The sequence below is a fragment of the Perissodus microlepis genome, chromosome 16, assembly GCF_051167445.1.
Source record: "Perissodus microlepis isolate ML-2025 ecotype Zambia chromosome 16, ASM5116744v1, whole genome shotgun sequence".
In the NCBI taxonomy this organism is placed as follows: Eukaryota; Metazoa; Chordata; class Actinopteri; order Cichliformes; family Cichlidae; genus Perissodus; species Perissodus microlepis.
This window is the reverse complement of record NC_140476.1, coordinates 10874039-10901450: the sequence shown is the minus strand read 5'-3', so window position 1 is coordinate 10901450 and position 27412 is coordinate 10874039. Positions and strand designations below refer to the sequence as shown.

General features: G+C 39.0%; 1 protein-coding gene across 1 annotated transcript in view; it reads left to right on the top strand.

The window, feature by feature from the left end:
* Positions 1–27412, top strand: part of LOC146370454 (ephrin type-A receptor 6-like) — a 176807-nt gene that overhangs the window by 146898 nt on the left and 2497 nt on the right. Inside the window, exons 9-16 of the mRNA XM_084908633.1 lie at positions 10512–10582; positions 12456–12581; positions 13216–13401; positions 18716–18777; positions 19108–19317; positions 21987–22136; positions 24775–24968; positions 25259–25408. Of these exons, the coding sequence (XP_084764759.1) occupies positions 10512–10582; positions 12456–12581; positions 13216–13401; positions 18716–18777; positions 19108–19317; positions 21987–22136; positions 24775–24968; positions 25259–25408 (1149 nt within the window). The remainder of the gene's footprint in view (positions 1–10511; positions 10583–12455; positions 12582–13215; positions 13402–18715; positions 18778–19107; positions 19318–21986; positions 22137–24774; positions 24969–25258; positions 25409–27412) is intronic.

Here is a 27412-nt window from a genome sequence, read left to right as displayed (position 1 = left end):
ATTAGGTAACCTAATAATTCAATCAAAGCACCAAATATATTTGAGGAAAAAGAAACACAGACAGACACATGCAAAGGAAGAAGGAAAAAAGGTAAATCATTAGTCTGCTCTAACATTAAAGATACACATTCAAGTACAGTATGTGGGCAGATGCACAGGTGTGTAACTCTGCAAGACAGAAAAGAAAAGCAACAACACTTTCAAGACTATTTCAGAAGCTAGATTTGGAAGCTAAATAATTTTCAGTTTCAGTTTCAAGTAGAATTGCTCACAAAAAGTGAAATATTCAACATCACAAATTCATCTTCTGTTTGCAAATAATACACATCCATTTAATATTGATGTTGATTTATGGAGACCATTTTTAAAAAGGAGTTTTGCATCTTTTGATAATATTTATAGTAATTCAACAATACGAACCTGTGGTTCCATTCACATGCAAATGACAACAATATAATAGCTCCTGGTAGTAAAACAATGGATTGATCTCCACTGATACAAATTAATTAAATCAAATAAATAACATATCAAGACAGCTATTATTTTTCTAAGAAATAATCTTTGGTAACACACAGAGTCTAGATAATGTACTACACCCACAGAGTTCTAAAGACAAATACCAAAATTTGAATTGAATTGAACATCTACAACATTGATGACCTGTTTTGTCCAAAATAAGAGGTGGAAATGAAGCAAGATAAGCAAGAGTGCATTATTAAGATTCTGACACCTTGACAGCAAAATAACTGTTTAAAAAATGTATTTTTTGTATTTTAGTTTTAAAGATGGTGAAGATTTTCTCAGTCACATTTGCTGGTAGCAGGCTCCCAGATTGAATTATTAAGACACGCTGTCCGATCAGATTGGAAATCAAAAGTGTTCACAGTCAGACTGAATTGAAGTAAAATGCGGACTGTCATAGAGGGAGGAAGATGAGATATCATTTAAAATATACCGAACAACACACATCGTCAGAATATCTCTGCAGAGAGACATTGATAGTGTTCCAGTGGGTTATCTGTGTGAAAAATCACAGAAATAACAAATGCAAAAATATAGGTATAAAGAGACGTACAATGTTTCTAAGGCTGCAAATCTCATCTTTTGCAGCCTTTTTTTATGCATTCGTCACCAATTGCCTGATAAACTGATTATCTTTCACACAATTACACAGTTTTTAATATGTAAAGATGCATTTGACTGTTTCTCTTAAGTAGACTGATACTTTTTATATAACACCTTTCTACTCTAGCTGAATAAACAAAGTACTTCTAACTAAAAGTCTCATTCACAAGTGCTGTATTCAATGCCTTAAGCACTTCCCTACTATGACAGGCACAGAGTGGATGCAATATCTTGGCCAACGATCCTTCATTACATAAACTAGAGGACCCGAGGATCGAACCACCAACATTTCCATTTGTAGACAACCAACCGGCTTGGTGGACTGTGGTTCACAACTCAGACACTCCTGAGCCAAAGCACCCCAAGCCTACAGGGACTAGTATTAATGGGCACTTTTCCATTCAAGTAATATAACATGAGCCACACCTATACTTAGCTTTCTAGATCAGCAGAGATCTGGTGTGCGGAGGGTGTGAGCCATAACACCCTGAGCATATGTAGTGTAAATGTACACTACAATATACCTCTAACATTACTGCAGCTGACTAGTGTCCCACCAAGAAGGCATTTGACATTAGGAATGATTTGGGTTCAGTGGACAAAAATGTCTGTTCCATATAAAGTGTTTGATGTCTTTGGACGCGAGCTCAATCAAAATACTCCAAGTTAATGATTTTCATCAAAGATTTCCTGCAATTCCTTTTAATGGGGCTGACAATGAATTAGATACCTGGCGATATTGGTCTCCGGATATCCAAGTGACTTATTTATTTTTGAAAAATAAATAACACGTGTGGGTATAGCGGTGGTGTGCAGGGTCTTTATGTTTGAGATTAAGTAACCCCTCAGGACCCAATAGTATGTGACCCAATAGTTTATGAAGATTTAACAAAGTGCAAAGACAAAAAAACACACACACTATAATTGCTTAATTCACTCAGCACCGACTCAGAAGTCAATGTGAGCTGATTTAACATGCAGGTGGTGTTTTTAGTTTCCTTAACACTATTGTCCTTAGCTTCTACCCAGCTTTAGAAGTACATGCTTCAAATGCCTTTAAAGCCTCTGGATGGAACGTGTGGACCCGGGACGTTTTTATTATCTAAACCTGCTCCTTTGACCTGATATTTTCTAATGCATTTCTTAATCTCTTACACTCATAGTTTCATCAGAAAGCTTTAATTCAGATCCAAGACATGGACGTGTTTCCACTGTGCTTCAAATTCATTTTGACTGGGAAAAATTATTGGAACTTTTAGAAACTGCAACTTGTACTTGAACTCAGAGGACTGCAACCATGAACTTCACAGATATTATTTTATATTTTCTTTTTTTTATGTTAGATGTGCAGTGAACACCTTTATTGTTGGTTTCATTTAAATCCAAAAGTCCGCAAAGTCCAAGTTTAACAGCTGACATTTAAAGTATATTTTGGATTTTGGTAGTTCTATGTGATCTATGTTTGTAGGAGGGTACTTTATTTAAGATGGCACGCACAAACTAGGTGCAAGAGTTTTTGAATTGTAGTACAAGAAGACCTTTTTTTTTTACCTGAATTTGTCTAATAGCAGTCACAACAGCAGTTGGAGTGTTTTTTGACTCCATCACAATCTATCATATCTGCGGTCCCGCTGCCCTGTGTAGGAGGAACTTTCACTCTCTTTCAGTTTCAAAAAAGCTCCAAAGGTACTTGAGCTGCCTGGAAAAGATGGGAGCTTTCAGTCATACGCCTCTCATAGATGTAAGGTTGTAGAGGACTTGCTGTATGATGAGTGTTTAACACCTGGCTGGCCTAAAAGCTTACTAAATTTACATCTATGTTTGCTTTCTGCTTATGCTAGATTTGAAGAGTGGGAGCTTCTATGAGAATGAAGGTGTCATGATTACACAGATGTAGCTTGGCTGAAGAGTTTTGCACTACACTGCTGCTATGTTTTTTAATCATTTTCTTCATATTTTCTTTAATCCATCATTCCTTTTGTGCCCCTTTGTAGCCTCTGCAGCAGAGCGGTGCACTGCAGTGAGGTGACTGTGAGGTATGTTAGGGTAAGAGAGGAGTGGTTTGAATTACACTGATGCTTTGATTAGGGCTCTGAGCAAGGTTGTTTTACTGAGGTGTGTGGGTGGGTAAAGTGCTTTTGAATATGCGTGTGTGAATATGTACTCTAACAATGTTCGACAGGGCAGAGAACAGTGGAAGAAGCCAAGGTCTTTGTGTGTGATAGCCGTTATTGTGTGTGTGTGTGTGTGTGTGGCCTCCTTACAACATGAAAGCCGGTGAGACAGAAGGATAGGCGGATAAAGGGGATCAGAGGACAGGACTGGAAAAGACTGATAAAGGCACATGCCACGATTTCTTTAATGAACAGCTTGACCTCATCAGCAGAGGTCAACAGTAGCTTTCCAAATCCCCTTCTTGTCCTCTCTGCCACTGTTACCCGCCATGTTATCTGCTCTGTCTATCAGTGTCCAGGATCCCACAGACTTCACTTAGCCGAAGCCCAGTCTGGCAACCTGTGGCTCACAGCCCTCTGACACCTGCTCTAATCTGGCAACCCGGATTATGTTAAGTCTTCAAAGAGAAGAAGGCTCATATGTGATCACATGAACCCACACACACTTGCGGAAGCAAGCGCCAACACTTTCTCCTCTACTGCACTGTCTGCGTTTTCACCCCAAACTTATTCAGTCACAGCCTGCATTATCCTTTCAGTTAGCCTGGCCTCTCTGTCATTCTGGGGAGGTTGTTTTTGTTGATTAGAATAGTTACTGAGGCAGCACCTCTACCTCACATCACATTTCAGACAGAAAAAATGTATTATTAAAAAAAGAAGAAGAAGAAGTCTCCTGCATAATTCATGTGGCTGCTGATCCAGCTGAAGCTGTGGAGAGAAAAAAAAGCCAGCCATGAGGAAGACATCAACTTCTCCTGTTTCTTAAAACTGCAATAATCAATAATGTTATTCAAACAATTTATCATGTCTGTCTGCTACAAATTGGTGTCACGTGGAATCAACATAGGCCTACAGAATATCTGACTGCAGCTCCTGTCTGCTAGCCAAATAAAGTTTTTTTGTTCTTGATGTTTCCTCAGTTCAATACGTAGCAGTGTGAACTTGATTTGTATTTCATATGGCTGTATATACATACAGTAATACTGGATAGGAGCAAGTGTAGGATAAGTGTGACCACCTCTGTAAAAGCAGTCGATTTGACAGTTTGCAGGTCTGGAGCATTCAGGTGTGTAGTAACACAATGCCCCAGTCTTCCCAAGAGTTGACATCTCAGCACATTCAACCCAAGGTCAGATCAGACCGTGTAATGCTCAAAGTAACTGCAAAAAAGCTAAGAGATACATCTGTCAGATTGCAGAAAGTTTTGACAGTACAATTAGAAAAAGACTGAATAAGTTTGACTTGTTTGGAAGCGTCACTAGGAGAAAGCATCTTTTCTTTAAATTGAGCGTGGTGGCACTGCAGCTTAGGTTTAAAAAGTTGCATCTGAACAAGTACAGATGAGACCAAAGTGGAGATGTCTGCCATCCAGTGCCACAACTGGTGGAAACACATCATGTAAGGACAAATGTTTCATACCACTTATTAAGCACGGTGTTGGAGAGGTGATGGTTTGGGCTTGTTTTGCAGCCACAGTATATGAGCACCTTGCAGTCAACCATTAACTTTCTCTCTGTACCAAATATTCTAGAGCCAAATATGACATAATCTCTTCAACAGCTAAAGCAAATCTACAACAGCGTGGCTGAGAAAAAATGATTTACAGTGTTACAAAGTTGAAATGCTGTAGTGGAGCTGTGCATCCACAAATGGGCCCACAAACCTCAATGAACTGATGCAACTAAATAAGAGTGGGTAAAAATTCCATCACAATGATGTATGAGACTGATAAAATCATACACAAAACCCTTATATAAGTTATTCCTGCTAAAGGTGGTTGGTTCTACAAGCCATTGAATTATGGAGTGTACTTAGTGTTTTTGTTTTTGTGTAGCATAAAATCTTGTGAAAACATCAAAGACAGCTACCATATACTGTATATACCAACATGTTTCTGTTCAATTGAAAGATATCAGATATTATTTTTATTTATTTAGTTATTAATTTATTTTGCAGCTTTTACTGGCCCCTGCAAAAATGTATTGGTAGTTTGCAAAAATCATGTGCTGTAGAATCATTCAGTATGAATGTTATTCTTAAGGATTTATCAGGACAACAAGGATAGTATATATGTGGCATATAAAGTCAAACAAATGAGCCAAAAGAGGATTAAAGCTGTAGAGACAGTAAAGAAATTCCTTAGAGGTGATCTTTTAAAGAAGTTCATCTGATTTAATGTTGCAGGTTTAAATGTTAGTTGTTTTTTACAGCCTTAATAGACTTTCGCAAATTTCTAGCGATAACTAATTTTTTTTCCCCTTAGCTTTACCTCGGTATTTTTGGCAATTATTTTTTATTATTTATTATTATATATAAGCGTTTGTTTAATTGATCTGTGTCACTTAAAATTCCTAAAAGCAGGATTTACTTTGTTCTCATTCCTGATTAATTTAAGTAGTCAGGAAGTATTGTATATTCGTAATTTATAACTAGTCAGTTTAGACAAGAAATATAGTATACTGTTGAGGACTGGGGCATAAATATTCAATGTGGCTCACCTTGGAAGGCTAAAATATGTAAAGATACATTAAATATAGTAGCCTTTACTCAACACAGGCCTATGTTTTAAATTCTTTGCTTTTATTTTGGTGCATTTTTGCTCAGGGAAAATTACCCAGTACTCTTTCCATCTCTCCCTAGATGTCTGTGTGGAACTAAATGGCTGCAGCTGTTTGTAATTACTGTCTTTCTATGACTTATTTATCAAACTCTTTGGTATATTAAGATTTTTTCCGCCTTTTGTTGTCTTGGGCATAATGGGGAAGTGATGACTATACTGCATAATAATAAGAATAGTACACAAACTTGAAGGAAAGCCAGCTTATGAATCTGTTTATTATTGTTATGTTAATAGTAGCATGTGATTTTAGTTGTGTTGTGTATATTTAAGCTCGAACAAGTCCCAGAGCAGCAGAAAAAAACCAAAAACATACAGTTCCATCATGTCCCGCTGGAATCAGGACAAGCTGCAGACCTCTGTCACTCACCACCACCAACTCCATCCCTCCTGGACCATAGTGGTGTGGAGGAGCAGGGCTGAGAGAGGCAGACAAGTCTACAGCAGTGACAGTGAAGCGAGGACTCTCCTCCGAAGTGACAGTGTGACTGTGAGAGCTCTCTGTTCCTGCTTCTGTTCTGTCTCTGTTGGGGGTTTGGGTCAAGTCTCTGGGCTCTGCTCTTCTACTTTGCTGCTTCTCATTTAAAGGATAACTATGGTGAATTTTCTGCCTCGCCCCGCAGAGGTATTTTTGCAGCACTGTTTGTCTCTTTGTTTGCTTTTCAGTGAGATTTTGCAAAAGCTACCAGGAAAAATTTACTGGAAGAAAAAAAGGATGAAAGTTGCATTTTGATGGTGATTTGAATTAGTATTAAAAAGAAGCAAAGAAAAAGGCAGAAAAATAAGGAAGATGAGCTTTCACAGTAGCCTTTTAGATTTGTAGATTTTTCTTATTGTTAGCAAATCCTTTGAAAAGACCAAACCCAACAATGAACTGATCTAACTAGCAAATGTCTTTGTAACAAAAGCCTGATGAAGCTCATTCATCATTTTCTTCATTTCAAAAATATATGGGGAAATATAAAAAAATAAACAAATTCAGCTTTTCAAACATGCTCTTTGCTAATAAATAAAACATCTGAATAAACACCAACCTTTTAATAAGCATGAGACTCTAGTTTTATCACTTTTACTCTTCTTGCATGCTGCGTGACTGTAAGAAACAGGCAATAGAGTTCTATATTCTAATAAATGATGAAATATGAGAAAATTTATTAGGGGATACACCAGCGGGACCAAGAGCCCCTCATGCACATGGCTATTAATTAAGCCCTCTACTGCAAGATGTGTTTTAAAATTCATCAGTGATACATCCTCTGAGAGAACTCCAAGCACCTTTTAATTTTTTATATATCTATTTTTTACCTCACTGCTCCCCTCACACTGTGCCACCTCTCACGCAACCACGTGCTTCACAGGTAGCAGTGCCATGTTTAAATGAATCCATTACTCTGTTTTTAAATAACAGTGAGCCGTTTTAATGGCCGACGGTGCTTCAGCATAAGATGTTTTAGAAAAGGGATGATTTTACCCAAATTATTATATTCTCCCTTGGATATTTTTAAATTATAACTTTACAGATAGTTTTATGTAACTATTTAAATGTTAAAAAGTCAGTACTTTGACAGTTTGGATGCTGTTTTAATGGCTGTTGTAATGCTTTACTGCAGCCAACTTCAGTTGCTGCTTGTTTGTAGGTCTCTCTCCCTTCAGTTTTGTCTCGAGTAATTAAAAAGGATTCACTGACTGGGATGAAGTGACTGACTTGCCCGTTGAACGTGTTCTCCTCCATGCCATGCCTCCACTGTGAAATCCTGTCCAACCAGTTGAATCTGTCGTTAGTTGAATCTGAGCAGAGAGTATAGCCATGTACCCTTCAGATTTCATCCTGCTATTTCTATAAGCACTCAAATTATCAGTAACCACTAGGAACCTGGTTACACTGGTAGCCATGGACATGCCCATGGCATAGCATTGATGTTTTAATCTAATCTTGAGTGTAACCAGCTCTTTGTATCTTGTTCTAAACTCTCTGTATTTCCATTCATGAAGGTACCTCTTGACTGCGGACTAGTCATCTTATGTGGTCTTTCAGGGCCTTTGGTTTTCAGTGCATTCTCTCTGAGAACGTTCCTGATGGTTCAGCACTAACTTCAGATCTACTAATAACTGAGGGCTGTGTATTAAAATTATTTCCTAAACAGTTATTGCAGTTGTTTTATTACCCCCCCCCCCCCCCCCCCCATTGAAAGTCTGCCCTGCAATCATGTCTTGATTGTATGATTTCGAATCTGCTTTGGTGGTGTAAAGAGGCGAAAAATATTAAAAATCATGTCATTGTGCAAAGTCTTACAGAACTAACTCTAACCCTCAATGACATTTTCATGCATTACATTGTTTTACTGGCAAGCCAAAGACATAACTCCCTCAGCAGCCATCTTTCAGTGCACCACAAAACTATTTTCTCTCAAGCATAGCTTTATAGCAAACCTTCTTTGTTACCAATTCATCATTTCACTCTCAGTGCCTCAATACCATGCAGTTTTTTTTTCAGACCTGTCCATATGCAGCACTTTGCCATAAATATAACTCGGAAAAAGTTCCTTTGTGGTTTTTTTGGATTTTTGATTTCAGAGTAACATCCAAGTATCTATTTGGATAAAGTCATCTGTGGTCTTTTGCAGATGCTGTCATCTAATCTCTCAGCTTTTCAGACTTTCTTGGCAGCAGCTCTTTATCTGTTGTTGGCTGTCTCTCAGTCTGTCGGTGCCCAGATAAACTCTCCCACAAACACACTCACACACACAGGAGGACGAGAGAGATTTTACGTAGTTTTTTATTTCCAACAGTCGAATGTAGAGAAAACTTTAAATTTTCTTTGTTCCTTTTGGTTAAGAGTCATCGCGTGTAGTTTTCACTGAACAGATGTCACTTTTCTTTCCATTTTCTCACAAATTGTGAATTGCATGTCTGTCTCTTGCATTATATTTTTTAGCTGCAGAGCCAGTCCCCTGAATGAGATGAAACCACCTCCATCTTTATTTTATCAGCAGGCAATCTAACCTAACTCAGAGCCAGACTACGTATGTCGCTGAACATTTATTTCAAATGATAAGCTGCAATGATGAAACAATCTGGTGCTGTGGGGTTATTTTAGTTGTTAGCTGTATAAGCTAGAATTTTGCCTCATTGTGCTGGTGTTTGACCCCGCTCACTGCAGTGTTTTTAAACAGAAATGTTGAGGAGAGAGTCTAAAACTGATCATCTTTCAATCTGCGCATATGTTTGAGTATGTAAAGAGACAGGAACGATCATTTTAAGTTGTCAGTAATTGTTTGGGAATTTTTTGTTGTTTTTCGCTGCTTGAAAAAGTTGCACATAAGAACTCAAAACACCAACATTACGCACGGAGCTCTGTGACTTGTGTTGTTTATATCAAGCTGTTTTTGCAGACGCTTAACTGTGAATAAGGGCCAGATTGTGCAGCACATAACTTGATGGTGATTGTGACAAGTAGATAGGGATGTGTAATTCAGCATGATCCAGAGAACACTATAAAATGATAACAATACCACAATCTATTTTGGGAGTAGCCTAAAGACATGAGAATTGGTTAGAGCAAGATTATGTAACCGCTGAAAGAAGCAAGCATCCCTTTCTTAAACAAATGAAAAGTAATTGTGTTAGAGTAGCATGATCCTTTATCATCCTCAGAGAAGCATTTTAATGGTTTTATCAAAAAAGTAACACCAAACAGAAATCCACACTTTTTGGTTTTCTACCTGTTGTCCAGTCATGATTTGTCAGGAACCCCATCTGATTAGATGTAATGTAATGCAAGGGGTACCTCTTTGGCTTCATTTTCCCCACACAATGAAAGCCTTATAACTTGGATTCCCAACATGAAGATATAAAAGGCCTACAAACACAAGGAAGCAACTCGTCTTGTTGTTTCCTTTTATTCTCGTTTATTTTTACTTTATTTTTTTATGTCATCTCTTCTGTTGCTGTTTACTTCTTAATATTCTTTAAATCACACGACTGGTTAAAGCGTTAAGCCCAAAATCACGGTCTAGGTTCACATGCAAGCTTTCACGAGTAAGGCACGTTTAAAATGCAAACTTCTCTCCGTGGTTACCACGGTTACGGGTCATTGGTTATCAGGGTTACACATCAACCAATTGTGATGACACCAGCAGAGCACTTTGTCAGACTTTGAGGGAAAATTAAGGCAAAGAGGTACTCAAGCGTTACAGTGTAAAGACGCCATTGGTATGTGATATCATGGGAGAGAGAGATGGTCACCAGTAGTTCCACTGACTAGTGTATTTACAAAGCACTCTGCAGCCATCGTGAAATGCATTCTGGGTATTTATCCAGGCTTTTTTTTTTTTTTTACTTTAATTTCAATGATCACCAGAACATGAAAACTGCATGTACAAATAAAACCTTTTTTTTACCCTGAAGGCTAGACTTCTGCCTTCATCTTTGTTTTTGTGGAATTCACCCATAGGGATCAATTCAGGATTTATTTAATGACATGCCTCAAATGTCTCTGTATTTAGTCCCAATACCCCCCACTATCCCAATAAAAGTCACATTATTGCTCATCTGATAAAGTTTTTACTCAATCAGTCATTCTCTGTGTTTTCCAGGTGTCAGTGGTACTTCAAGGCCAAGATGACCTCGGAGGATAAAAGAAGGGCGAATTATCAGAATGGGCACGGTAAATCAATCAAGCTGCCTCTCTCCTTTTCCTTTGTTTTCTATGCCTATTGCCTGACTTTGCAATATCTGCTAAGTAAGTTCTAAGTAAGTAACAAACTCTTTTTGAAGCTGGTTTTAACACTACTTGTGTCTGAATGACCAAATATTTGTCTAGAAAGTGACATGTTTAATTTAACGTGGTGCCAGTAAACAGGGAATAAATCTGAAGCGAGTCTGAGAGCCATAGTAAGGAGCTAACAGCCACCTCTCTTCACTTTGCATTCAACATGCACCATGTACTTCTGTATGGATCATTTCCCATTTGTTCTTGTTCCTTTGCATATTGAATTTTGCACCGACTTCACCATGAGCTTTTACAGAATACAAAAATGCCTACCCGCTATTGTCACGTGTATTTATTTAATAGAGCCACTAGCATGCTCCTTCATCTGTCTGTTTCTTCTTCTTTCCTTCATCGTTTGTCTTCCTCCTTATGTCCACTTAAGTTTCACTTAATATGAGCATTAGCTTTATGAGCTTTTTTATAATTTCATATTATTTTTTTCTTAATCTGGTTACACATGACAACTGCATCTCTGAGCTGTCAGCTTTTGCACTCCAGTACTTTTCTGTTGCTTTATATCTTTTATGCCCAACTTTTCATTCCTGACATGAAAATCACAAATTGAATTGAGAGCTGTGAAGTGAAAACTGGAGAGAGAGAGAGAGATATTTGAAAGGGAGTTGAGCAGTAAAATGAAGACGATGGTGACAAGGTGAGGGAAATTTGCTAGAGGATAAACAAAAAAGGGAGACTCAAATGAAGATGAAGGTTGAAAGGTACAGAAAGAGAAGAGAAGACAAAGAGAAATGAGGACTGTTCAAAGAGGACGGTTGGATTGAGGCCACAGAGCTACAATCGGCTGTGAAATACAGTGCATATCTCCTGTGTCCTGTTTCAGCGGCACAGTGTGAGATGCTGAGCAGAAGCTGTGAAAGGGGAACCGGGTCCTTGGCATTTTGCTTGTGTCGATTCGTGCCTCTGAGACAACTCGTTGTTGTTTTTTTGTTTTGTGATACTCTATCGATCCCTGAAGGAGAAGCACAGCTTCTGTCTGGGAGCTCTCCGCTGGGAGGCGAGGGTCAGCGCCAGACCAGCAGCAGCTTGTTAAAGACTCGCTGACTTGCTCAAGGACACTTCGGCAGGGTGAAGGGTCGCTTTAAATAATGGCTAAAAGCCTGCCGCAGTTAAAAGGAGGGTTCAGTGCTCAGTGTGCTGCCCTGCGGGGATTTAGCTAAAGATTTGTGCTCGTTGTCTCATAGCTCGTAATAAATGGAAGTGGGAGGATGTGTTTGAAGCCATTTGTCTCGAGAGAGTTGAATTTGTTTATATAACATCCTATGATCCAGTGCTGATGGAATAATATAAAAAATAAAAACAATTTAGAGCTTTCTCCTATCGATTTATCTAAGATATGTAGACTGTGTGAATGTGGGTTTGTCTTGCTTTTTTACTATGTTTTTGTCGGCAGCTGGATATTTCAATCATTTCTTTCATTTTCTCTTTAGCGTATCTGTGTGTTTGCAAACTGTTTTCCATGCTTTCAGCGATAACACAAGCATGTTGGGTCCTGTGCAGTCAGCTTATTATAGCGGTTGGTTTTTGCCACACTTAACTAAAGATCAGTAATCCCATGAGTGTGTTTATTTTCATCCTTTCCACATTCCCTCAGTGAATGTAAAAATACTTTGTGGGGTACAAGTACCACTGATTGTGTAGTATTTGAATCATGCATAATGAAGTTGCAGCCGTACCATCAGTAAACTCCACAAAAAACAAACTGCATGTACCCCACTTCACTGTATTGATTACTCGCTGTGTTTGCCCACAGTCCCTTTCCCAGGAATAAAGACTTACGTGGATCCTGATACATACGAAGATCCCACGCAGGCTGTCCACGAATTCACCAAGGAGATCGACCCCTCCAGGATCCGCATTGAGAGGGTGATCGGAGCCGGTATGCTCACACAGAAGTGCACACACTCTTATACGCTTGCTCACTGACACAATGTTCTCCTGTGATCACAAGAGTATCATTTCATGTTGTTTTGGATAACAATAGTTTTAAATGTCTATATAAGATTATCTGTTTTTACCACTCTAAACGCCTCTCTTTCTCCTTTGTATATACTAAAGAGGATGCCTTTTTCATCTGCCAGCTTCTCCCTGTCATTTTCTTGACACACGCTGTTGGAATATTAAAACTTTAACAGGTTTAGAGAACAAAAGGAAACGTAAGAATAGACTTGAGGCTTTTTTTAGAAGGTGAAAGAGAGAATGTTATGAAGTTAACCTAATCAGAGCAAAGCTAATAAGGCTGGAGTTTAAATGGGAACTCCAACACTGCCCCCAGGTGGTATGCTGCATTACCTGCTGATGCCGCGACGCTTGCTGATATACATCGTATCGTGTTTATGTGTGTGTCTATGCGTATTTATATACTCATATGGCATTAAAAAAAGTAAGTCTGCATTGCATAAATCATTAAATCTGGGTAGACTTGATTTAAGGTTAGGTTTAGGCAAGTAGTCAGGAAGTGAAGATGTAAGTGAGTTTATTGAGCTCCGTGTGTGTGTGTGTGTGTTCTCCAGGTGAATTTGGAGAAGTGTGCAGCGGTCGTCTGAGAACACCAGGGAAGAAGGAGATTGCCGTGGCGATAAAGACACTAAAGGGAGGCTATGTTGAGCGTCAGAGGTGGGACTTCCTGCGTGAGGCATCTATCATGGGCCAGTTTGACCACCCTAACATCATCAGGCTGGAGGGCGTGGTCACAAAAAGTAAGGAGGATTGTGAGAGAGGTTGCTTACTTGAGGCAAATTCAAATTGTTCCAATGTACATGCAGTGTCACCTCTTCAGTAGGTTCTTCTAATATAGTCTGAAACATAGTTGGCAGTGATCGCTCCCCCATACTGCTGCTGCTTTGCTGTATTCACTGCCAACACACAAACTCAAACCCAGTCTCTTCTGCACATTCTAGCCTAATGAGTTTGGTATTTTTCCATGTAGAATTAAAGAAAAGAACATTGCATCATATAAACATTTGAAACTCTGCTGCTATATTTCTATCAAAAAGAAAGAAGACCCCTCCCCCCCAACAGTTTGGCTGTCTGTTGTAGTCTGCGCTAAATCCTGAATTAACATTAAGCATTTTGCTTATAAAGCGATAAAGTTCCACCTTTGGGTTTTTGGTTGGTTTTTTTTTTTTTCTTTGTTTGTTTTTAGAGCAACCATAAAAAAAAACAATCTTTAGGGCTGGAACAGACTATTTTTTCATACTGAGTAATTAGTCACCATGTGAAATGACTTTGCTCTGTTTATACGTGGCTCAATGTCGCTATTTCTGCTTATTTATTGTGTAAATTTGTGTTCATGTGTGCATTTTCTTTGCAAGTGGCCGGGGCTGCATGGCTGTGTAAGTCCTGTTTTTGTGAAGAAACACATTTTTTCTACAAAACTCGTGTGCGTGAGTGTTTGAGTGTGGACTTGTTAACGAGCTCTGTTTTACTGGGCTCACCCTGTGCAACATATGGTTGTTTTTACAGGGGTTGTATAAACTGAGACATCGCTGTGAATATAAATGTGTCCCCTGAAGACTTTCAACCCCTCTGTGAATGCAAATAGAGGACACTCCTCAGCTCTGACCCCCAAGTGATAAAAACCCAGGCGATAAGGGTTTTTTGTTTGTTTGTTTCTAAGCCAATACTGTCATTATTACATTTAAGGCAACGACGGCTGGTTTTTGCAGCGACGTATTTAAGCGTTTTATGCACTAACATCTCTGAAGGGAGTGAGTGGAAAAAAGTCCTCCCAACAGCACAGAGCTGACTTGTGCAGTAAGACTCTAAAAACATTTTCAGTGACTGTGACTGAGAAAGACTTTCATCACATCAGAGGTCAACAACTGTGTCTGCCTGCGCTGAATAGACATCTTTTATCAATAGCACCTCTTTCAAAGCCATTGAGATCACTCTCTAGTCATAATATTGCATCTGGTCCATTTGTACGTTTCATATGTTCTTAAGGTTTTAAATAATGTCAACTTTTAAATTTGATATATAAGTATATATCTTATATCTGAATAAACCTGTTTCCATGACTGCGAATTCAAAAGTGAACATATGCATACAGCACCCTATACATATTAAAAGTCATTTGTGTTTGCAGTGGGGCATCAGACTGTATGTAGAGGCTGTATGTATCCTATCTGTGTTCACCTGTCTGTCTTTGTCTTTTCTCTCACTCTCTCCATCTTTCACTCCTTCCATCTGTTGTTGTTCTTCGGAGACTAATTATGGAGAGTATTGTGCTGTGACTGACTGCTATACCTGCTCTGAAATAACAGGTGACACATTAGATTCTGGCAAGCAGGTGCGTTTGTTTTTGTTCAGGCGCTGCACTGCATAACTATATATTGTTTCCAGACCTTGCTAATTAGCTCGGGAACGCCAAGCTTGATCAAATAATTTCTTGTCTATCCCTGCTGGATTTGTGTAAGGAGGGATGATATTTAAAAGTGATAGGCTTTTGCAGATTTAAACAAAAACATGTGCTCATTTGGTCTCAGGTGATAGAGTTCAGCAAAAACAAGGCTTTACTTATCTAGCCATATGCCTGTATATATATCCTCCATGTCTTCCATTTTTGTGACTGGATTATACATTATGAAGCTCAACATATATTATTCCTGAATGTGTGTTTATTTTAAGTTGTTTGGCTTGCCGATTTGAATACCACAGTAGACTTTCAGAGATTATTTCATCACACAACACCATTGACAACAGGTGCTCGGTCTTCCAGTGGAAATGCTCCAAGCACATTCTGTTTAACAGAAATGTTTTAAGCCTGCAGCGTTTACAATTTCTGTTTAAACCAAAGTGGAAGATGCTTCATTAGCAATCCATAGGAACAATGAAATGCTGGTGCTCAAGTGACCATAACTCGCACCATCTGTTATTTTTATAATTATCTCATATTTCAGACAGTTTTGCATACTTCTTTTGGAAAAGTTGCTGTTCAAAGCCGTTATAAAAGTTAACCCAGCATTCATTCACCAAATCAACCTGTCATTTAGCATCTTTAATCTTTTCTTTTGTAAAAAGTGCAAAAGCAATTTACGTTTACAGTCACGTCCTGTGGAAAACTAAGTACACCCTTACAGTTCCCGTGGGAATTAGGAGGATAAGTAGATAAGTAGTAGCCAGATACTGCTAATCAAATATTGACCACCATCAAATTCAACTAGATCTATAAAAGCAGATGTTTGGGCAGTTTGCTGGTCTGGAGCATTCAGGTGAGTATTAATACAACGGCATCTTCCCAGTCCTTGAGAGATTACCCCAAGGTCGGATCATGCAATGCTCAGACAAACTTTAAAAAACTCAAGAGCTACATCTCAGAATCTGCGGGCCTCAGTTACCATTTTAAATGTTCATGATTGCTCATGATTGTGCAATAAGAAAAATATTAAAAGTTGGGAAGCTCACAAAAAAAACATCCATAGTTCAAATTTACAAAGCTGCATCTGAGCAAACCACTGCTGGAACAGTGTCTTTTAGCTCGACTACACTAAAGTGGAGATGTTTGGCCATAATGCACAACATCAAGTTTGGCCAAAGTCAAACAGAGCACATCAGCATGAACTACCAAGCACAGTAGTGGAGGAGTGATGGTTTGGACTGGTTCTGCAGCCACATGACCTTGGCCTCTTGCAGTCAATGAGTCCATCATGAACTGTTCAACCAAAGCAACCGAGACTCATATGTACCATCTGCCCGACTGCTAAAGATTGACTGAAGCTGGGTCACGCAACAGGACAATGATCCCAAGTATATTAGAAAATCTACACCATAATGGCTGAAAAAGAAAAGAATCAAGTTGTTGCAAAGTCAAAGTCCAGGACTCAACTTAACTGAGGTGCTAAGGGGAAACCTTAAAAGAGCTATCCATGAATTCATGTTTGCCAACCGCAGTAAACTGAATCAGTTTTGTAAATAAAATAAAAAAAAGAGTGGGCCAGGCCAAAATTCCTCCGCAGTGATGTGAGAGACTGTTAATGCAATAAAGGAATTATTACAAGCTATTGAATCATGCGGAGTAGTTTTTTCAAAGGACTGCAGAGTCCTGTGAAAACTTTCTGTTTTGACTGAATGATTTTTTCATTTGAAGGAATGATGGTCTAATTACTCCTCTAAACTTTTCAGTTTCAGCAGCTGCACATGATACAATACAAGAAACGTGTCTTGGCTCAGTATGCCTTACTAATAATATGTTGTAGTCACTCTAACAATAACAAATATTGTCATTGAGATTATAGCGCAAAGCTGGCAGACTTCCTTATGCTGCCTGTCTTTTTTTTTTTTTTAACAATTTAGCTTTTTTCTGTCAAAATCCAGCAGAATTGCACTATCCAGATGCACAAAAACTCAATTATGTCAGTGCCTGTAAACACGCTGCTATATTGTCCAAATTATAGTCCAACTTGTAAATGAGAAGTCATTTAAATTCGAATTAGATTTGACATTTAAACAGGTTTAAGTCACATTATTGTGTCAACCTAATCAAACTATTACTGTCTCTACTGAGCTAAAACACTGACCCCAAAACTGAAGTTTTAGGTTTGTCCTTCAGCTTGTTACACACTATTATTCATCAGTTCAGATGAAAAAATACATAACAATGTGCATCATTTTGTAAGCATTTCAAGTATTATATGCATATATCAGAAGTGTCCAAACCTTGTGGTTTGTTCATATATTGCTGTCTCCCTTCTTGTAAAAAATGATCTATAAATATCCTTGAAACAGAAAAAAAAATGTGGAAAACTAGGAATATTGGATAGAAATTAAAAGTAAGACGGCAGTCGTCTGTTGAATTATGAAACGGCAAATACTCACCTGAAACTGTGTTGAGAGACCCCATTTTATAAATGTCTGTAAAATATTCCATCTTCCGTCATGTCATTTTCATATTCCTGTGTGAGTTTTAAAAATTACATGAACTGAAAGTGTAATAACACGGTGTCTCTTCGCCAATCAAATACTTGTCTTTCTCTTCCCAGCAGTTCAGGAGGGTTTACAGCTCACCAGAAAACAGGCCTTAGACAGTTGGTTTCTAGCTGTAAACCAGTCAATCAGTAACTCTGTAGGGATCCTCGGTGGGGAAACAAAAACATTTGGAAAGAGAAACTGGGCTTACATTTTTTCTAACTAATGTTTCGTGTCATACATGGACTGAATACTGAATACGGGTCCCAACTGACCGGCTGGGTATTTTGAAACGGACAGATTTTGTCAATTGAGCAGCTTGACTTGATGCATCAATAAACTGCTCATGTTCTGTGAGGTTGTTTTTTTTAAGTTGTTTCCCCTCCTAGATTTCCTGAAATAGTAACTAAATTTAAAATAATTGAAATACTTTGTAATTTTGTCAGCCACTCTTTATAAGCATAATGCGTTTTCTACATTAATTCAATTATAATGTTTTAGATGATCAGTGATTATGTAGGATGGCATGAGGGATAGCATGCAACATTCTTCTTTTATCAGAAAATTCATAATTAATCTGTTTAATCTAATTTAACTGCTTTAGACTACTAGCTGTCTTCTCCATAAATAAAAGATCATTCTCATTGTATGTTTAATGCACGCTTCACTTTGAAGTCTGCTTTACAGTCTGGCCGAGTTTAGTTGGTTGTTTCAGAACCAAACATAATCAAATTTTATTTCGAAAACATGCAAACTGAATTAATACTACAGACTGAATATACAATTAGTATTTACTGCAAAGAAGGCCGTGTTTACCCTATGAATAGCAAGTAGCTATGGTAGGAGCAAGCAGCATACTCAGTTTCTCAGGCAGGACTCCTTCACTTCACTTCTTCGACTTAAGAGGCCAACTGGTGACATTTGGGTGGCTAGATCCAGCCTTTATAAACAGTATGTGCTTTGGACCACAGACATTGTGAGCCTCACTCCATTTCTGCCAAGCTCCTTCGATCTTATCCTCCACTCTACACTGTAAACGGGCCACAATGCCACAGAAATATTCTGAAATAAACACGGTGTATGTGCTGTCTTTGTGTGTTTTTGCAGGCAGGCCTGTTATGATCGTGGTGGAGTACATGGAAAATGGATCACTGGACTCATTTTTGAGAGTAAGTGTTGGAGTGTCGCAGAACTCAGGCATGATTATTTCCTCAGATAGTCTCAAAATCTCTGCTGTACATATTTTTACTGCCTCTGCATGCCTTTGCACTTAAGGCTTTGCGAGATCACTTCTAGTAACATTTGTGACTCATCACTTATATGAATTATACTCTCCTCTCAGTTTGCTGCTCAGCTTAATTCTGAACAAACTAGTTTCTTCTTCTTTTTTGTCAGTAAATTTTCTTTGTCTTGCTCTCTTTATCCATCCTTACCCTCCTTTTTCTGCCTTCTCCTTCTCTGACCCCATACTTTCCTCAATATCCTATTCTTCCTGTTAGCAACATGATGGTCACTTCACCGTCATCCAGTTGGTTGGCATGCTGCGTGGCATCGCTTCGGGCATGAAGTATCTGTCAGATATGGGCTACGTTCACCGAGACCTGGCAGCTCGAAACATTCTGGTCAACAGCAATCTGGTGTGTAAAGTGTCAGACTTCGGCTTGTCCCGAGTCTTGGAGGACGACCCGGAGGCAGCTTACACCACAACGGTACACCTGACACCTTCCAATAACTCAGCCCTCATAAACCAAGCAGCTGCTGCTAATTTATTACAGCTTTTCACAAAGCTGAAATCATTTTGTTCTATGTCACAACTGGGAAAAATGTTACTGTTAGGGCCTGCACTGAGGTTGCATCGATCCATTATTTTCCTGGGATTTTAATGTTGAACCATTTTAGGAAACTAAGGCTGTAATGCGTAAAAAGCTTCTGTTTTTTTAAGTTGTTTCTCCATCGTTGCATTTTATCGCCTCGAAAATTGCTAGATATGAAATATTGACAGGTAAAGCCAAGAGAAATCTAAACAAAAGATGAAAAACAAGGAGCAAATTCAGAGGGGATATCACTGAAACATGAATGGATGAGCAGGCAAAGAAAGTAAGCAGGAAGTGTAATCGATTGCAGAACAGACAGACTGACGACTAACAAGGGAGACGCAGAACAATATATACACATGAGGAGCGAATAGGGATCAGGCACTGGTGGACAATAAGTGCAAAGCAGACAATCATAGAGGCAGGAAAAGAAAGGAAACAAAACCAAAGAGGCACATAGAAAGTGATTACCAAAATAAAACAGAGACACTGAAAACACAAGGAGAGACAAAGGAAACACGGGATAGTGAGGAAAGGTAATCAGAAGTTAGTGAGGAGATCTGAGCCTCGACAATAGCTACAGCAGCACAGTAATATCCATGATAAAAGTTTACCCTCACTCCAGTCTTATTCACAGCCAGCTGGTGTAAATCTGGCTTTGGTAGCGAATCTCATTAGAAGCAGAGGCTGAAAGTTTTAAACCGCAAAAGGCACGGAAGTCCAACCTAGCAGCTGTTCCCTAGCTGTTAGGTTGGACTAGTATGGCAGTATCAAAAAAGAAAAACGGATTTCCAAAGTAGCTTCTACACGTACTCTGAAAACTTTGCATCTCCAGAAACCTTGTTTTCAAAAACACATCAATACTGAAGCGAGGAGACGAGAGTCTTGTGGATCTTTTTTCTTTCAGCACCTGTTGCTTCTTATCATTGTTTCACTCAAACAAATCCCCAGATGTCAGTGTGGAAAAGTAAAATGAAAATCAAAAATGAAATATGACACTAAAAGTTTTGAATTTTCAATTAAACGGTTCTATTTACCGTGTATGCTGACGGTATCTATATAAGAAACCCGATGCATTGCTCCAACTAGATTAGGCTGATTTAATTTAGATTTTCCTGCTTTACCGGCCGAGGCAAGCAAAAGATGGACTAGCCTTAAATTGCAAAAGTGAAACTTTCAGTGCTCATGTGCTAAATCTGTCTGAGCCCACAGTGACCTCCATTTCCTGGTTTGTATTGAGGTTTTTGTGTGAGGGAAATGCTGTGTTTACGGCTCCAAGTTGAACTTTCTGCCTCACAACACTGTGGTTGAAATCCACAAAAGGGAAGTGAAAGGTGAGGTGAGCTGAAAGGAGAAAGGGGAGAAAAGAGGCAAAAAAACAGAATATTTAGCACAGTGACAGCAGCATTATTGAAGACTACTTTTTGTTGTTATATCATACAGGATGAGAGAGTCCAGGCATATTTACCATACCTATTTGGACAATTGCACATTAAGCACATTCAGTTTGAAATTATGACTCGAATGCAAAAATGTGCAGAGCTAAAAAATCCAGATCTTTAATCTGAAAACAGGAAATGGTCGTACACTTGGAGGCAGTCAGTGAGGGCAAAAAGAACAAGCAGACAAAATACAAGATCCCAAAACTGCAAAAGGTCATAAATGGAAGAATAACAATGAACACTAAGAAAAAAAAACACCCAAAACAAAGGCTAGAAGCACTGAAACCTTTACTGCAAATAATACAGGAGGACCTGGCACTTAGGCACCATATGCCATGCACTCCCTAATTTATTAATTAGGTGGTGTAAGTGATAATTATTCACTTATTAAATTTAAATAAACTCCACCTTGGAAAGTCAGAGCACCCACACCGACCCTGATTCTGCAATCCAAAAGGCATCAGCACATGTAAACAGCAGTAAAACTGTAGAATTTGTAATCTGTGCTGTCACCACTGTGCATTTGTGAATTACTACATAAGCCATACACAAAGCACCGACCAGGCTATATCTGTGAACGTCCTGCTGTGGCGTTTAAGCACATAAAAGAGGTATGGCATTGTACCTCAGATATTACCAACCTTAAACTTTTATATTATCGGCTGACCGGCTCCACGCTGCCCGTTTCTGTGATTACTACTGCTCAAATGTGACGTTGCTCTTTTACTCTGACATCAGACTTTCGAGATGAAAGGAGCACAGCATATCTCACAAAAAGGGTGTGAAACAGAGAGGACAGATGTACTGGATGCTACAATAAAGTACATCTCACTTTATATTTGTACAAGGAGTCCAAGTTGCATCAAACGCAGTAGACGCTGTCATTCATTCATTCATTCAAAAACCTCAGTGGAAGGTACAGCCTGTTTTACACATTATAACTGAAGTTTAGTGACTTTCCAAATATTTTTAGTCTGAACTGAATGGTTTCAACAGTGGATGTGACTTTGGGGACTTTAATAAACTTGAGGAATGCATTTACTATATGCTGGCATTTTGCTCATATGTGTGCTTGCATTATTTATGTGTGGCTTTGTTTTACCTTTTATTTTTCATGAGCAGGGTGGTAAGATCCCAATTCGATGGACAGCTCCTGAGGCCATCTCATACAGAAAATTCTCCTCGGCCAGTGATGCATGGAGCTACGGCATTGTTATGTGGGAAGTGATGTCTTATGGAGAACGACCATACTGGGAGATGTCCAATCAGGATGTGAGTATTCCTGTCATATGAGGAGAAAAACTATTAAAACTAGCAAGACTTCATGATAAAAATATAGACCTTGTGTTTTTAATATAATGTACTTCAAGACACTTGATGTAAGATTTTCTGAAATTGGATTTTGATGCTGTGAAGCAAATAAATTGCACATTCAGTCTATTACTTCGGCATTTCATTATTTTTTTTTTTAATTTCACTCTTTATCCTGTAAAATTAACTTTACATGTGTAAAAGATAAGCATATTTTACACGAGGTATACCAAGAGAACGTGTAACACCTATTCCAGCATGTGGTATTACAGGTCATGGTTACCTGAACTGGAATTGTAGCTGGAGGCTACTTGCAGAATAAAGATATCTCTACTCTTAAAAATTATATTTTGTGAGGAGTGGAGAGGCCAGACAGTTTTTAAGTAGGTGGTCAGGCCAAAACTGTTATTTTGTGGGTTGTTTCGTTTTGTAATGTTTGTTTCTGTATTTAATCAGTGTAGTCGAGATTGCTGTTGTTTGCTTTTGGAGCAGATGTCACTGTGTACACCATCAGGATTCATATAAAATAATCTTTTTTATAGTTTTCAGTTAAATTAAAAAGAAAATTTGGATATACTGCTTGCTTTATTGATTTTAATTGTTGGTACATAGAGTAGTAGTTTGTTGACATAGCTCATAAGTTGGATGCACCATTAAAATGTGTCCATGTGGGACCAACAGCTACTGACTGAATGGATAACCTGACCTAACAGGGTTCATCATATGTTGTGAGTGGCAAGAAGCCAAAAGTTGGTCTTGTTTTGTCTCTAACATGATTTTGCACAGCAATAGTAGCAACACACTGTGGTAGCAGCTAGAGGATACTTTGCTGCTATCTTCGTCTTTATTCTGTTGTATGGCTGGTGGGAACCAGTGTTAACATGGTCAAAGGAGCTTGCAAAGAAAAGCGTCTGGACTTCTTTAAGTTACTTGAAGACGTTTCACCTCTCATCCGAGAAGCTTCTTCAGTTCAGAACTGAAGAAGCTTCACCTCATCCGAGTTTCACCTCTCATCCGAGAAGCTTCTTCAGTTCAGAACTGAAGAAGCTTCTCGGATGAGAGGTGAAACGTCTTCAAGTAACTTAAAGAAGTCCAGACGCTTTTCTTTGCAAGCTCCTTTGACTACGATGACCTGGATGACTGAGAACCTTCACAGACAGTGTTAACATGCAATACCACCACCTGTTTTATTGAAAAATCATCCAGGTAATTGCTTTCATTTTTAAATGTTCTCATCAATGCAGTATGTCGAGCATATAAAACACCTGTAGAGTGTGATTGCTGTGTACTATTTGCTTTAGAATCGCTTTTTCCTTCATGTGTTCTGCTCAGAGTTATATTGATGAGACGTTTTTCTCTCACAAACCTCTCCTTTAACCTCAATCCACAATAATATTGACTTTTCAGATCCTCCGTTCCTGCTTCACTGTGTAAATTTTAAGTTTGTTTTCCATTATATCTCTTAAAGTCGATGCCCTTTCACCTGCTCTATGACTATTTGCTCACATCAAAAATCTACCTCTGAGAGAATCGAGGTTAGGAACAAAGATACTGGTGATATCCACCCAAAGGATAAAAAAGATGAGTAAGAGGGAATGGAAAGAGCAGTAAAGGTCAGAGGTTCAGAGGACTGCGGGCCAATCAAGGGAGAGTTTATAGCTGTGGATTCAGTGCAGCTGAGCAACCCGCTGATCCCTGGGCTGTGGTCAGGGATTGGAAGGACCTTGGTGGAAGCATATCCATCCCTCTCTCCGCTGAGTGTGAAAGCTCGACTGTAATCCCCTCAACCCTTTACAGACAGACTCACACACATACATACACAGACGACCCGGCACACACATTCACTAAGGTCCCCAGGTTTGGGGAGGATTTGTGCTGTTTGGGAATTGCTTAGAAGTGCTTTCTAAGTCAAAAGGCCAGCCAAGCCACAAAAATCTGCCAAAGACTGTCTCATCCTGGTCAGCCACTTACCACTGCTCGCTACAAAGATACTTGTAGATACGCCGCTTTCCTTGAGGAGATAACGTATGGATGTTAAGACACACTGTCAACTGAACTCATGATAATGTGAAGAACAAGTGAAAAGTGACTGATAATGTGGCATAAATATAATAATAACATAAAACTCTAAACCAGTATGTGAAAGGAAACAAAACAGAGATCACACTGAAGGTTTAGCTTAAATGTGGCCCAAATCTGCATTTTCTTCTGTTTTATGTGCCGCATTTGGCTTTGACTGATGGTGTTAAAGGAGAATGAGTCTGGCTGCCTCTATTCTGCCACAGCTCCACCTTTTATGAGCCAGATGTCAGGTGTGTTCTGGCATTTGTGCCACCTCTAGCCACAAAACACTTGGCGTAATCCATGTCAAGCCAAGCTAATGACTTTTGTGCAACATCTGGCGCACACAGCATTTGCCAGTGCTCTAATTGAGCTGCTGAAAGTAGCCAAGAGGCCAAAACTGGTCTGCTATCTGAGAACGTTGTCATGTGTATAACTGATATAAATCACAAAGAAATCTCTAAGTTTTAACCAGACTGGTTAATTGGCAGGCTTCAGCCAGATTTAGACCATTTACCACGTCCAACTCTTTCTCCAGGTGATTCTGTCCATCGAAGAGGGCTATCGGCTCCCTGCACCAATGGGCTGCCCAGTAGCCCTGCACCAGCTAATGCTGCACTGTTGGCAGAAGGACAGGAATCATCGACCAAAGTTTACAGATATTGTTTCTTTCTTGGATAAACTAATCCGTAACCCAAGCAGCCTGCTGCCGCTGGTAGAGGACATTCAGAGGTACAGTACTGAAAAACTTTTTGTGCCATGAAATGAATTAAAGAAAATGCACTCTGGCTAAAAATGACCAGTGAACCAGTGAATGTGTTTTTCTGTGGGAGTATTCTTACCCCAGGACAGAGTACGAGTTATTTTCCTTGAACACTGACAAACGTTTTCACTCCTATACCTAAAATAAGTGACACACTAAGAACTTTTTGATGCTTTCACTAGTTTGTCAACTTTGAGATGACTGAATATGGACATACTATGACATTAACCTTTTTTTCTTTTTTTTCTCTTTGCATTAGTCTACCAGAATCTCCAGGGGAGGAAATGGACTACCCAATGTTCATCTCTGTTGGCGACTGGCTGGACTCCATCAAGATGAGTCAGTACAAGAGCAATTTCATGGCAGCAGGCTACAACACATTGGATTCAGTGGCGAGGATGAGTATTGAGTGAGTAGAACAGCTCAAATATAACCATTTTTTTAAATGTCATGAAAGCATGTCAAGTTTGCATGTTACAAGAAGTGCAGTTCAGTCTGTGAAGCTGTTCTATAGCTCCCAAAGAAAACTTTGTATAGATAGGTAGAAATCACAAGGATAGGCAATGATGTAAAGTAAGATAATTCTATACTAATGTAATGTTTTAATGTTACACTACTTTTCACATTTGTTTCACTATATTCAAGACAAATATTGCCTTTTTTATTCGTCTGTATAAAATATATAGGGCAGCACGGTGGCTAGCACGGTTGCCGCACAGCAAGTAGGTCCTGAGTTCAATTCCACCATCAGGCCAGGGTCTTTCTGTGTGGAGTTTGCATGTTCTCCCTGTGTTTGCGTGGGTTCCCTCTGGGTACTCCGGCTTCCTCCCACCGTCCAAAGACATGCAGTTAGTGGGGATAGGTTAATTGATTAATCCAAATTGCCCATAGGTGTGAATCTGTGTGTGAATGTGAGTGCGAATGGTTGTCTGTGTCTCTATTTGTTAGCGACAGACTGGCGACCTGTCCAGGTTGTACCCCGCCTCTCGCCCTATGACAGCTGGGATAGGCTCCAGCGCCCCCCCCCCCCCCCCCCCCCCATCCCCCCCCGCGACCCTGGAAAGGATAAGCGGAACCCAAGGATGTCTAAAATATACTGTTGTCTAATGTAATCCGCAATCTACAGTGTGAGACTACAGGCAAACATAATACAGACAAAGTTAGCCTGAATAATTGAGGTAATGTTATCTGAAGCAATTTTTAAGTAATAAAAATACTTACTTTGACACTTTGACACACTGTAACCAAAGAGGAACAAATTGTACACGGTGATAAGGGTTTTATACACTTATGTGGCAAATATTAAGACACATCGTTTAATCTTTGAATTCATCCCATTGCCATAGGTGTAATAAATTAGTCACATAGCCATGCAGTCTGTCTTTACAATCATTTGTTAAAGAATGAATTGTTTCTGAAGCGGTCACTGAATTTGAACTGGTACTGTAATATGGTTCCTAGATATTTCACAACATTGCTGCTGACTCACTAACTGCAGAGCTCCAAACCTGCTCTGGCATTAACATCAGAATAAAATCTGTGCACCGGAAGCTATATGGCATCAGTTTCCATGTCTGAGCAATTTCTGTAGTTTAATGTGTCTGTATCATGGTAGTTTTGCCCAAAAATTAAAGCTGCATCCAAATTTTACTGCAGTGTTTCTCTACAGACTGTGGTGGTCTTAGTCAGCATGACTACAATTTACTCATTTTCCTTGAAGGTCTCGCAGGCAGCTGGTTGCGGAACTGAAAATGGATTTTAGCCATGACATAAGAACCACTCATCCAAACAACTCCACACTCCACACTGCACTTACTTCGATGCTCAGCCATGCACTCTCCAAGTTTTAAAGTAGATTGGATGAACACTCATGGAGAAAAGAACAGACACATATGCAGACACATGCTGCTTGCATATTAATGTGCTATTAATATCAAGTCAATCTGATATCAATCTAGCACAGTAACATACACTGACAGCACCCATTTTGTTGTATCATGAATACTTTTATACTTCAGGTTCATTTTGCTAATATTTACATACATAAATAAGACTTGAAGGGCCTGTGAGTATGTTTAAATTACTGTAATAAATACAACAGTATTGCTAATTTTACTTGAATAATGTCAGTAGTCAGTGAAAACAGGATGTATTAAGTTTTGCTGTTTCATGCTTTTTTGTGTCTTCTATGCTTCAAACGTTTGTAGAAGTGCAGCAGTAAAATGCTGTAGTACCTCTTTAATTATATGTGAATCATCTTATTGGTGGTTAACCCTGTAAAGCCAAGTGTATCATATTTGATACATGAGTTTTGTGAGTTTTTGAGACCCCTAAATCATTAGTATGACTTAGAGTGGGGTCACATATTCAAACTTATAATCAATTTATTTTTTTAATTATCAGGAAATATATT